General features: G+C 42.1%; 1 protein-coding gene across 5 annotated transcripts in view; it reads left to right on the top strand.

The window, feature by feature from the left end:
- The window catches only part of NCOA7 (nuclear receptor coactivator 7), a 149,857-nt gene that overhangs the window by 130,354 nt on the left and 5,577 nt on the right, over positions 1-13,926 (top strand). For 4 of the 5 annotated variants that reach the window (XM_058566351.1, XM_058566352.1, XM_058566350.1 and 1 more), the window contains 2 exons: positions 2,992-3,123; positions 4,438-4,590. In XM_058566351.1, the coding sequence (XP_058422334.1) occupies positions 2,992-3,123; positions 4,438-4,590 (285 nt within the window). Of the gene's footprint in view, positions 1-984; positions 1,716-2,991; positions 3,124-4,437; positions 4,591-13,926 lie in introns of those variants that run through there. The other variant, XM_058566354.1, reaches the window with a different exon arrangement.

Raw genomic sequence — 13,926 nt, 5'->3', positions numbered from 1 at the left:
CAGGGGCTCCCCATTGCCATCATTACCCACCTGGCCAATCATCAGAACCACCAGGTGGTGATTTTTTTTTTTTAACTGAATCCTAGCACCTCACCATTAAAGGTATTAATTCAGTAGGTCCGATGGGTGGAATGTCAGAATCTGTATTTTTAAAAGCTGCTAGATGATTTTGAAGAACAGCCAGCTTTTAGAAACACTGGCCTACAGCATAAGTTCTCAGCCCCTTGATGGCATCAAGACTCTTCATCTTCTCCACTCCTGCTCCCTCTCTAGCCTCATCTCTACTTCTCTTGCTCTCTATTGTCAAGCCAGAGTGAACCTAGAACATCCCTGTGTTCCTGCTGTACCCTCCACCTCCATCTCCCCACACCCTACCCTCTGCTATGGAACTGAAGCCCCACCTCCTCTGTGAATAAGCATCTCAGAACTCGCTAGGTGGCTCCAGCCTCCTTTGAGCTGCTCCTGTTAGCATTTGTATCATGTGGAATGGCACTCATTTATTTATAAATGTCTCTCTGTCTCCTCACCCACTGGAGACCATGGATTGCTTTGTGTCCCCGAGACTGGCAAAGCCCTGGTGCTTACCATCATATAGAAAGCACTCAGTAATGTTAGCTGTCATGACGGGGAGGTACTGAAGAGAATGCTGTCTGACTGGCACAAAATCCGAGTGCTTCTGCCCCAGATTGTGTCCGGGCTCTTGCATTGAGAATAAGTTCTGGTTGACCTGGGACTGGCCACTAAGTATCTGCCAGAGTCCTCATTAGAACTGACCCTCAGCATGAGCTGTACAACAGCACTCGGATCCCCTCAGCAGTACCCAAGACCGAAAGACCATTTGGGGTCTGGAAAAGTCACAGAAAGATCACTGCAATTGATCCAATGGTGATCTATATTTCTTTCCAACCCCCTGACATCTGATCTGGGGAGTAGAGGAGGACTCATCATGCTTACTAGTCATGAAGACTAATATTCTAAAAAGTAAAAGATAAATATTACTTTGACAGCTCTTTTGAAAAATCTGAATTTAAAGTAACATTTTTCTCAGCCTTGTAAACCAGATGTTCTCCCATTCATTGAAGTTCCTCATACCCGACAAACATGACATGGTATTGAAGTGAAATGCTATTGCTCTTAAACTAAGGAATCTACCTCAGGTAAAGGCTGCTTTTCATCCTTCCTTTGAGATTCAAACTGATATCAGAGAACGTAGTAAAGGTTAAAACGGGGAGGTTTAGCTTTAAAGAAGGTGCTGGAAAAAACTCTGAAAAGGCAGGGCTAGAAAAGCTAGCTTAGGCGGAGGACAATTTGGAAGGAAAGCCTAAGGAGAAAAGAAAACAATGGGGTTTTGTTGTCCTGTTAGGAAATCACCCTTTCAAAGGTGCAAGTGTCAGTTTACAGCCTCTCTGGCTGTGCCTGACAGGAAGCGGGTGTTTGCTCTAAATCCTAATTTGGGTGTGTTCCTGTAGAAATGTTGAACCCTCTCCTAAGGGAAACAGAAACTTAAGCGTGCAGGAAACGAGAGACTTCAAAAAGCAGTTGTAGCTCACTGTGGCTACAAGTCACAGTGGTGTGGAAGCAGATAGAGAAAAAACCTGCTCCACGTTAGAGAGCAAGCAGACAGTCCTCACCCGGGCATGATGAGGGTCCGAAGATTGCCCTTGGACATTCAGATTTTCTATTGTGCCAGACCAGACCACGAGCCTTTTGTGAAGGTATGTTGGAGTCCCTGAGGGCTGATAAGGTGCCGGTGAGTCCTCAGAGATCTGCCACTCGGTCTGTTTTGAAATGCTTTCTTAAATAGGATTGTGCTGACATTTCAACCGGAGCAGGTATTTTGTTTGTTTTGGAGATAAATATGGTGTGGTTTGCCCCTTCTCTTTGGAGTCAGAAATCCATATTTGATTTTTTCCATCCCAGAGCTTCATTTTATACCTGTGTTAAATGTAGAGTTCACCAAAAACGTATGCTTTATTTAATACATTTAAAATGCTGGATTTGTGATTCTTTGAGAGTGTTTTAAGTAAATTCCCCTTGAGAAGATGGTAAAATGTATAAGCTGATTTCCTTACCTGTAAATCTGGCTCAGACGACGGCAGGTACTTTATATCTATCACTATACATTTTGGAAATTGAGTAGTGCATTATCTGATGACTTTCACTGGATATAACTTAAATGTTTTTTTTCCTCCATAATGCAGAATTCGTTAATACTGGTACCTGGGAATTTTGGTGAATAAATCACTAAATATATATCTTTCAATTTCAAAATAATTCCGTGATTTACCCAGACTTTAGGAGGGGCCAAAAAAGTAGATTTTAAGATGAAATTGACTTTGGTAGTTCCTAAGCCTAGTTACAGTGAAATAATAAACGTTGTGTACAACATCTTGTTTCTCAGTTTTAGAGGAAAGACTACTTCGATAGTTTCTGAACCATACATAAACAATCTTATCCTAATTGTTGCTCCTGGTAGCTGTTACCATTCGTTATCTCTATGAAGGTTGGTTGCTATGTACACAATCTTAAGAGAAAACATTGGGAGTCTTGATTAAAAAAACTATCTTATCTTCCCCAATTTTCCTATTTATAGAAGACTTACTCACAGAATGATCTTTTGCTTAGCCCCATAACAATTCAAATTTAGATGCAGGAGAATAGGAGAATAATTTAGGGCATTTCAAGAGTATAAGTTGCTTGTGGAGTTATCCATTATTTTCACTCAATGACTGAGCAATCGGCAGCAATAGTAAGAGTAGACGACTTGAGACTTGACTTTGTGCATATTAAGCGCCCCAGCTGTACAGTGTTAAATTCTGCATTTTTTCTGAAATTGAAAAATCAGCCGTTTCCCCAAAGTCCCATTTCAGTTTCTGTCCTGCTGCTAAAACTCCACCTGTTTGGGCAATTGGGTACCTGGGGTCGCTCTCGGCAGGCAGAGGAAACGCAAGTACATCGTTTTTCTTGGCTCATGTGCCTTCTCCGTGTCAGATCATCACCGTTGAGGAGGCGAAGCGCAGGAGGAGCACGTGCAGCTACTATGACGATGACGATGACGATGAGCTGGCCCTGCCAGTCCTGCAGCCCCACAGCGCGCTCCTGGAGAACATGCACATCGAGCAGGTGGGCGTAGCGAGGACTTAGGGTGGGGGTCTTCCAGGCCTGAAAAAGCATTTCCCCTCCTTGACTGCATTTGCTCTTCTTGCTCGGGGTGAAGGACGAGCCAGGTTTTAAAGGAAGAATACCGGCGCCTAACCAAGGCCAGTGTCCCTTTCTCCGCTTCCGAAAGGTTAACGTTCCCTGTTGCCTTCTTGGGAGTGCGAGGAGTTCGCCAGACACCGCATCATCTCCCAAACTTGAGCCATTTCTTGTCTTCGAAACAATTTGTAAAGTGTCCGACCATAGTCCTTAATACACTTAAAAAGGATCCAGATTTATCCTAGTGATTATTGCAGAGGTCCAATGGCTGTAATTTATCGAGTTAATAAAAGTCATGTAGCAAATACACTTTACTTGCTTTATGAAAACTACCTACCGCTAGGGAGAATTTTCCTTTTTCTGTAATTTTCTTTGCGTACGTTATATTTTCTGAAAATCTGTTACTTCTATATTATGAAATACTATAATGTGTTTGTATTTGAACTTTAGTAAGGAATCTCTTGCACTTCCCCCATCAGTCAGATTCAGAAATCTGAATTTCAGAGACCTTAAAGAATCATTAAGTTCAACTTCCTCAATTTACAAATGAGTCTGTGAAGGCCCAGGAAAGCCAAGAGATTTGACCAAGCAATTACAGAGACGGGGTTCATGCTGTTACTAGAACTGACGTTAAACTTTCTGAAGACTTCAGCACTTCATAGCCTCCTTTGTTGGTTTTTTTGAAGAGATATGCATTATTGTATTTATGGCAGTCAAGTTGAAGCTAAATATTAATGTAGGTGAAAGATACAGGTGCAATGAGGATGGACTACATCTGACTACAAGCACAAAACGCCTGTGTTTTCTTCTTCTTAACTCTGTAGTTGTCAGTAGCAGCTCTGAGCCTGTGAGGGTTTAGAAAGAACAGTGGGAGAAACACGAACTCTTGGGCGAAAGCCAGGCTGAAGTGTAAAAGGGAGAGCGTGTGTCTAATTTATACCTCTTTATCAAGCTAGATGCGGTATCTTCAAATGGATAGTGGCATAGTGACCCCACAATCAGGCCCCTGAGTGGGGAAGCATGCTCTGGCAGCATCTCTGCCAAAGTGAACACTATCAAGCAATGATTTTTCTCTTCTCTTATTGGTTTATGGTGGCAAATATTTGCCAGAGTAAAGATGAGCAATATGTAAGTAAGTGTGATTTTGAGTTTGAGCCACAGGTGCTTGTTTTGTGCTGCAGGTTGATGAGCGATGTGTGGGTGAACTGTATATTTACATCTCCATCTTTGGAATTACAGCTGGCCCGACGCCTTCCAGCAAGGGTACAAGGGTATCCATGGAGACTCGCATACAGCACATTAGAGCATGGGACCAGCTTGAAAACTCTCTATCGGAAATCAGCATCGCTAGACAGTCCTGTCCTATTGGTCATCAAAGATATGGATAATCAGGTGAGGCTTGTTCCTCTCATAGAAAACATTTTCTTTTTTTTTTTTTTCACCTTTTTTTTGTTTTAATTTTTTGTTTATTGTAGTAACATTGGTTTATAACATTGTAAAAATTTCAGGTGTACATCATTATATTTCTATTTCTGCATAGACTACATCATGTTCACCACCAAAATACTAATTACAACCCATCACCACACACATGTACCGAATTAACCCTTTCACCCTCCTCCCGCCCCCTCTGGTAACCACCAATCCAATCTCTGTCCCTATGTGTTTGTTTATTGTTATTATTATCTACTACTTAATGAAGGAAATCATATGGTATTTGACCTTCTCCCTCTGACCTATTTCACTTTGCATTATACCCTCAATGTCCATCCATGTTGTCACAAATGGCTGGATTTCATCGTTTCTTATGGCTGAGAGTATTCCATTGTGTATATATACCACATCTTCTTTATCCATTCGTCCCTTGATGGGCACTTAGGTTGCTTCCAAGTCTTGGCTATTGTGACTAACGCTGCAATGAACACAGGGGTGCATGTACCTTTACAAATTTTCAAGTTCTTTGGATAAATACCCAACAGTGGAATAGCTGGATCATATGGTTGTTCTATCCTTGATTTTTTGAAGAATCTCCATACTGTTTTCCATAGTGGCTGCACCAGTTTGCACTCCCACCAGCAGTGTATGAGAGTTCCCTTCTCTCCACATCTTCTCCAACACATGTTGTTGCCTGTCTTGTTAATTATAGCCATTCTGACGGGCGTGAGGTGATATCTCATTGTAGTTTTGATTTGCATTTCCCTGATAGTTAGTGATTTTGAACATCTTTTCATGTGTCTGTTGGCCATCTGTATATCTTCTTTGGAGAAATGTCTGTTCAGGTCTTTTGCCCATTTTTTAATTGGGTTGTTAGTTTTTTTGTTGTTGAGATGCATGAGTTCTTTATATATTTTGGAGATTAAGCCCTTATCAGATGTATGGTTTGCAAATATCTTCTCCCAATTGTTAGGTTGTCTTTTCGTTTTGTTGATGGTTTCCTTTGCTGTGCAGAAGCTTTTTAGTTTGATGTAGTCCCATTTGTTTATTTTTTCTATTGTTTCTCTTGCCCGGTCAGACATGGTGTTTGAAAAGATGTTGCTAAGACCGATGTCAAAGAGCGTACTGCCTATGTTTTCTTCTAGAAGTTTCATAGTTTCAGGTCTTACATTCAAGTCTTTAATCCATTTGGAGTTAATTTTTGTGTATGGTGTAAGGTAAGGGTCTACTTTCATTTTTTTGCATGTGGCTATCCAGTTTTCCCAACACCATTTGTTGAAGAGACTTTCTTTTCCCCATTGTATGTTCTTGGCTCCTTTGTCAAAGATTAGCTGTCCATAGATGTGTGGGTTTATTTCTGGGCTTTCGACTCTATTCCATTGATCTGTGTGTCTGTTTTTGTGCCAGTACCATGTTGTTTTGGTTACTATGGCTTTGTAGTATATTTTGAAATCAGGGAGTGTAATACCTCCAGCTTTGTTCTTTTTTCTCAGGATTCCTTTATCTATTCGGGGTCTTTTGTTGTTCCATATACATTTTAGGATTCTTTGCTCTATTTCTGTGAAAAATGTTGTTGGAACTTTGATAGGGATTGCATTGAATCTATAGATGGCTTTAGGAAGTATGGACATCTTAACTATGTTAATTCTTCCAGTCCAAGAGCATGGAATATCTTTCCATTTCTTTGTGTCTTCCTCAATTTCTTTCAGAAATGTTTTATGGTTTTCGGTGTACAGATCTTTCACCTCTTTGGTTAAGTTTATTCCTAGGTATTTTACTCTTTTTGTTGCAATTGTAAATGGGATGGTATTCTTAATTTCTCTTTCTGCTACTTCGTTGTTAGTGTACAGAAATGCAACTGATTTTTGTGTGTTGATTTTGTATCCTGCAACTTTACCATATTCGTTTATTACTTCTAAAAGTTTTCTGGTGGATTCTTTAGGGTTTTCTATATATAAAATCATGTCATCTGCAAATAGTGACAGTTTCACTTCTTCCTTTCCAATTTGGATCCCTTTTATTTCTTTCTCTTGCCTGATTGCTCTGGCTATGACTTCCAGTACTATGTTGAATAGGAGTGGTGACAGTGGGCATCCTTGTCTGGTTCCTGTTCTTAGAGGGATAGCTTTCAGTTTTTCACCACTGCGGATGATATTAGCTGTGGGTTTGTCATATATGGTCTTTATTATGTTGAGATACTTTCCTTCTATACCCATTTTATTCAGAGTTTTTATCATAAATGGATGCTGTATTTTGTCAAATGCTTTCTCTGCATCTGTTGAGATGATCATGTGATTTTTATTCTTCATTTTATTAATGTGGTGTATTACGTTGATTGATTTGCGAATGTTAAACCATCCCTGCATACCTGGAATAAATCCCACTTGATCATGGTGTATAATCTTTTTAACGTATTGTTGTATGCGATTTGCTAGTATTTTGTTGAGGATTTTTGCATCGATGTTCATCAGTGATATTGGCCTGTAATTTTCTTTTTTTTGTGTTGTCCTTGTCTGGTTTTGGTATCAGGGTAATGTCAGCTTCGTAGAATGAGTTAGGGAGCTTCCCCCCCTCCTCAATTTTTTGGAAGAGTTTGAGAAGGATAGGTATTAAGTCTTCTTTGAGAATGTGTGGTAGAATTCACCAGGGAAGCCGTCTGGTCCTGGACTTTTATTTTTGGGGAGGTTTGTGATTACTGTTTCGATCTCCTTACTGGTGATTGGTCTATTCAAATTCTCTACTTCTTCTTGATCCAGTTTTGGAAGGTTGTATGATTCTAAGAATTTATCCATTTCTTCCAGATTGTCGAATTGGTTGGCATATAGCTTTTCATAGTATTCTCTTATAATCTTTTGTATTTCTGAGGTGTCTGTTGTAACCTCTCCTCTTTCGTTTCTGATTTTACTTATTTGTGCCTTCTCTCTTTTTTTCTTGGTGAGTCTAGCTATAGGTTTGTCAATTTTGTTGATCTTTTCAAAGAACCAGCTCTTGGTTTTATTAATTTTTTCTATTGTTTTTTTGGTCTCTATTTCATTTATTTCTGCTCTGATTTTTATTATTTCCCTTCTTCTACTGATTTTGGGCTTTGTTTGTTCTTCTTTTTCCAGTTCCTTTAGGTGCATTGTTAGATTGTTTATTTGAGATTTTTCTTGTTTGTTGAGATAGGCCTGTATTGCTATAAACTTCCCTCTTAGAACCACTTTTGCTGTATCCCATAAATTCTGGCATGTCGTATTTTCATTTTCATTTGTCTCCAGGTATTTTTTGATTTCTTCTTTGATTTCTTCGTTGACCCAGTCGTTGTTCAGTAGCATTTTGTTTAATCTCCACGTATTTGTGGCTTTTCTGATTTTCTTCCTATAGTTGATTTCTAGTTTCATACCGTTGTGGTCAGAAAAGATGCTTGGTATGATTTCAATCTTCTTAAATTTAGGGAGACTTGTTTTGTGGCCTAATATGTGATCAATCCTGGAGAATGTTCCATGTGCATTTGAAAAGAACGTGTATTCTTCGGTTTTTGGATGGAATGCTCTGTATATGTCTACTAGGTCCTCATGTTCTAGTGTGTCGTTTAAGGCCAATGTTTCCTTATTGATCTTCTGTTTGGATGATCTATTCCTTGGTGTAAGTGGAGTGTTCAAGTCCCCTACTATTATTGTGTTACTGTCTATTTCTGTTTTTATGTCTGTTAATAATTGCTTTATATATTTAGGTGCACCTACATTGGGTGCGTAGATATTTACAAGTGTTATATCCTCTTGTTGGATTGTTCCCTTGATCATTATGTAATGCCCTTCTTTGTCTCTTTTTACAGTTTTTGTTTTAAAGTCTATTTTGTCTGATATGAGTACTGCTACCCCAGCTTTCTTTTCATTGCCATTTGCGTGGAGTATCTTTTTCCATCCCTTCACTTTCAGTTTGTGAGTGTCTTTAGGTCTAAAGTGTGTCTCTTGTATGCAGCATATATATGGGTCTTGTTTTTTTATCCAGTCAGCCACCCTATGCCTTTTAATTGGAGCATTTAGTCCATTGACATTTAAAGTAGCTATTGATAAGTATGTACTTACTGCCATTTTTTAACTTTTTTTTTTTTTCTCAGTGTTTTTGTAGTCCTTCTCTGTTCCTTTCTTCTTCTATACAGAATTGATGGTCACTTTAGTTTGACCTCTGTCTGAAAGCTGTACTCTTTAACTCCCCTCCTCCCTCCTTTTATGTTTTTGATATCATATCTAACCTCTTTTTTGTGCATTTGTATCCATTACGTTCTCATCATGGAAATAGATAATTTTTCCTATTTGTGGTCTTCTCTTTTCCCCTTAGATCAGTCCCTTTAACATTTCTTGTAGCACTGGTTTCTTGGTGACAAACTCCTTTAATTTTTGCTTGTCTGGGAAAATTTTGATCTCTCCTTCCATTTTGAATGATAACTTTGCTGGGTAGAGTATTCTTGGCTGTAAGTTTTTTCCTTTTAGCACTTTAAATATATCGTGCCATTCTCTTCTAGCCTGTAAGGTTTCTGCTGAGAAGTCAGCTGATAGCCTTATGGGGTTTCCTCTGTATGTAACTTGACATTCTCTTGCGGCTTTTAGGATTCTCTCTTTAATTCTGGACATTTTAATTATGGTGTGTCTTGGTGTGGACCTCTTTGGGTTTATCTTGTTTGGGGACTCTCTGTGCTTCCTGTACCTGGATGTCTGTTTCCTTCCTTAGGTTAGGGAAGTTTTCATCTATTATTTCTTGAAATAGATTCTCTGCCCCCTTGTCTCGCTCTACTCCTTCCGGGACACCTATAACACAGATGTTAGTGCACTTGATGTTGTCCCAGAGGTCCCTTAGACTCTCCTCACTCTTTTTAATTCTTTTTTCTTTTACCTGTTCACCTTGGGTAATTTCTTCTAGTCTTTCGTCCAGCTCACAGATCCGTTCTTCTGTATCCTCTACTCTGCTTTTGAGTCCCTCTAATGAATTTTTCATTTCCAGTATTGTATTCTTCATTTCTGATTGGTTCTTTTTTATATCTTCCATTTCTTTGTTGACATTCTCACTGAGTTCATCTATTCTTCTCCCCAGATCAATGAGCATCCTTAACACTCTTAGTTTGAACTCTCTGTTGGGTAGGTTGCTCATTTCTGTTTCACTTAGTTCCTTTTCTGGGGTTTTGTCCTGTTCCCTTACTTGGAATGTATTCTTTTACCTCCTCATTTTGCCTCTTTCCCTGTGCTTGTGTCTATGTATTAGGTAGGTCAGCTATGTCTCCTGCTCTTGGACAGGTGACCTTATGTAAGTGATGCCTTAGGAGGCTTCCAGTGTGCTTCCCTCAGTTCTCAGTGTTCCAGGGGTGACCCCTATGTGGGCTACGTGTGTCCTTCTGCTGTGGCCTGTTTGCTCTCCCTGTAGGCACCCAGGGAGGCCGAGTTATGCTCCTGGCCAGCTGTTGTAATGCTCAGCTGCTTGTAGTTGTTGTGGGCCCTTCAGTCTCTTTATCAGGTGTGGGGAGCCCCAGTACAGTTGGCTGCAAGTTCTAATACCACATTTGTGTTGCAGTATTTCTTTTAAGTGAGTAGGCCCCCAGCGTGGCAGGTTGTTAGGCTCAGGGCCTTACAATTGTTGTAAGCCTCTAGCCTATTAGGTCTCTTGTCAGCTCTCTGAGGATTGCAGCTGGGTGGGGCTGGCCTCAGGCACAGGAGCACCCAATCGTTTCAGGCTTTGGAAGGTGGGGCAAACCCCCTATGTAGGTCTTTGAGAAGCACAAGTCTTCTGCAGCTGACAAGCCCTGCCGCCCACAGGTCCACACACCCAGTCAACACAGTCCTGCCCCGTGTGCATGCCCCAACCTCCCCAAGCGGACCCAGTCTCTCCACGGTGGGAGCCCCACACACTCCGCCACCACCCCACACTCTCCACCCGCTCCTTGTGCACAGCCTGCCCCGCTCAAGTCGGCTCAGTTGCCAGGCTGCAGAGAATCCAGTCACCAATCTATGCAGGCCCACAAGTTGCCTGAGGGCTTATTGTTGGGTGGGGCCCGTCTCTAGGGTGGGCTGTCTGCCCTGGCTGAGCTGGATTAAATCGGTGCTCTAGCGGGTGGGGCACACCCTGGGCTAGCAGGCCCCAGGGAGAACTCCAATGTCGTCTGCGTCAGCACATCCACACCAGGCCACAACAATGGCCGCCGCCAATGTCCCAGTCCCTGGAGAGGTCTCACCCCTCACCGAGATGCACTCAGGGCCTCTTAGGTGAGTCTCTTTTCACCACAGCACTGTGCACCTTTCTTTCTGGTGATTTTAGGATGCTTTCTGAAACGGGTGAGTTTGTGCATGGGCCCTTTAAGAGCCGGTTTTAGTTTCTTTGTGAACCAGCTTTTCTGGGGGTGCTCCCCAGTGTTTTAGTAGCAGGCACAGTCAGATATTATGCCGCTGGTCTCGATTGTGCTGGGTCCACAAAATGCCCACAGTGGGGGCGCTCCCGGCTCAGGACCCCGCGCCTCCAGGGAGGCCGCGCACCTGTGAGCTGCTCCCGGCGGCCGTGACGCTGGCGGCTTGTGAAGGCGGCGTTTTTCTCTCCAGAAGGGAGTCTCTGCCTCTTCCACCTCAGTTAGGATTGTCCGTTGTTGCAGGAGTTCCTCTCATCCAGTTTTCAGTTCTGTCTCAGGGGTAATTTTTCCACGAGTAGTTGTAAATTGGCTGTGTCCACGGGAGGAGGTGAGTTCAGAGTCTGCCCACGCCGCCATCTTGACTCGAGACTCGAAAACATTTTCTAATGAAGATTTTCAAACCTGCACAACAGTAGAGAGACTGGTACAATGAGCTCCCATCACCCAGACTCCGTAGTTAGCAGGATTTTGCCACATAGGCTTCATCTGTCTTTCTTTTCTTTGTTGTTTCTTCTTTGCTGAAGTATTTTGAACTAAATCCCAATTATTATGTCATTTTGCCCCTACGTACTTCACAAGGCATCTCTAAAAAAGAAAATGGAGCATATCTCCAAACACAGTCACATTCTAAAGAATTTTTTTCCTGTGCTCAGTATACAGTAGGAAGCTATAATGATTCTACAACCTAAAGCTGGAGAAGTTGGGGAAAATTCTCAAGTTTGGATTTGGAGATAATTGCAGACAGAAGTTCCATTGCCAAACCAGAACTTTTGCCAGGTAGCTGAAGTAGTGCCCACAAGCCTCGCCTGCTTGGCTGCTGAGATGGAGAGCTGGTCAGGGCCGTGGTGTGTGGTACCTGAAGGGCCCAGTTGTTATGAGACAGTGGTGGGGGGGGCTCTGTGCCCTTGCTCAATGCAGTTTTGCTGTGTTGCACTTTGTCTTGGAGGCACTGGTGAAGTCTAGATATTACCCCCATCTACCCTACACTAGTACTCCTTCCCTCAGTCAGCTTGGAGTGTGAGGTGCAATCTGGCCAGGTTTCTCTCATATGCTACCCACCCAGGCTCCTCCTTCACAAAAGGAAGGCATCCTTCAGGTCTGCTCTTTATTCATTTCAGTTTGGTCTATGTAATGTCAAGAAGAAATTCCTTTATGTTTTTAAGATGTAAATGCCATTCTTTTCTCTTTCTGGCATTGCAGCAGGTTTTACTCAACAGCCATTCATTTATTCATCCGTTCAGCAAATGTATAATGAGTACTTGTTAAGTGTGGGACACTATTATACATTGGGGTGCAAAGCCACATAATTGAGATCATTTTAGGGGAAACAGATCTCTGCTGTCATAATTTGTCTTGTGGAAAATTAGCAGAGAAATGAGGGTACTGCAAGCATTGTCTTTCTCACCCAAGATCTTTCCTATGACTTTTTTGCAGTATAACTGTAGATTAAGAGTTCTGGGGAGTAGTTTAGCTATTATCATTGTTACTATTATTATCTCCTGATTGGTAACATTTTATTTAATAGTGATCCAAGCTGAATAGTGGGTAGAGTCAAGTTAAAAATTAAAATAATAATAAAGATTTAAAACAGAATGACTTAGGGATTTAGTGTAGTGTTTGAGAAGGTGGAGGCTATGTTTTAGATGAGATATGGCTAGATGCTTTTAGACCACACCCCCAAACCCTCACCATAAGTATAGATTAGTTCTCCTGCTAATTTACCAAAGGATATCAAACCTGGTGGGGAATGTGTTGGCTGCACAGAGCAGGTATTGACGAAGCACAGCCTCCCCCAGCTTCCCGTCGGCAGATGTTTAAGGAGGCCCACACCTGAAGGTACTGTTTGTCAGGAGGTGTGGTCTTACTGAATCTGGTACCCTGCAGGCACTTGTGTTGTTTGAAGACACCTGGATACTAACTCTGCTTTCCCCCACTCCATCTATCCCCAAGGCATGAATGTGGCTTCGCTATGTTTGAGAACATGATAGAACAAACCTATAAATTTATCTGGAAATGAATTATATAAAATTCTAATATAAAAATATTATATAGGCATAATGGCAGCAATGAGGAGCACTATAGTGTCAATCCCCAGTGAAATAGCCCTAACTGGTGGAAATTATAAAAACCACAATCACAGAAAGTCTCTGGAAATTGTCTGAAGGGCATACAGCAAGTGAAGAAACATTTATTTAAGAAAAATCGAATAAATCTCCGTAATAACAGTGAGATTCTGTGGCACGTGAGGGACAACCTGCTCCCTCCCCCCACTCCAGTTCAGACTGACAGAAGCTCCACTCTGGGCATGTGAGGACAAGAAGATGGGGCTCGTCACCCCAGCTCCCAGGCAAGGGCTATGACATACCCTCTCTAGGGGCAGGTCCCAGTACTTCTTATTCCCTGCCTGAGATCTGTCTTTCGGAGGCTAACTTCAGGCAAGTGTGGCCTAGAGGTAGAGGCTCTCTTCCTCCACCAGCCCCTCCTCGTGGGGCAGATACTCGACCTTAGGCATGGCAGGCTGAGAATACAGGGGTCTCTGCTGCCGTTGCCCCAGCTCTCAGGGAAGCAGTTCCCTGCCAGGTGAGGCGAGCCAAGACCAGCGGCTACCCTGCCCAGCACTCTGCTCGTAAAACAAGATTGTTCATCTGAGACAAGTAGGCCACTGTCCAGCCCCCGGCTCCAGAGCAGAGCCCTGAGCTCCTAGCTCCATGGGAAGAGACAGACCAAAAGATAGTAGAGCTCTGAAGCTCTCCCCACAGGAACTGACTTTATTTAGAGGAGTTGGGGGAAGTTCAAGCCAAAGGGTGCTCCAGAGAACAATGACAATTTTGGTGGTAAACAATTAAGAGGAGGCTGGTAGCTCCAGGAAGGCAACAAGCTAAACGATAGTTCCAGAGAGAACCAGGGAAAGCAACAGCTAAGAA

This window comes from Diceros bicornis, chromosome 23 (genome assembly GCF_020826845.1).
Source record: "Diceros bicornis minor isolate mBicDic1 chromosome 23, mDicBic1.mat.cur, whole genome shotgun sequence".
NCBI classification, from domain to species: Eukaryota; Metazoa; Chordata; class Mammalia; order Perissodactyla; family Rhinocerotidae; genus Diceros; species Diceros bicornis.
The sequence above is the reverse complement of the archived record's forward strand: the minus strand, read 5'-3'. Positions and strand labels throughout refer to the sequence as shown.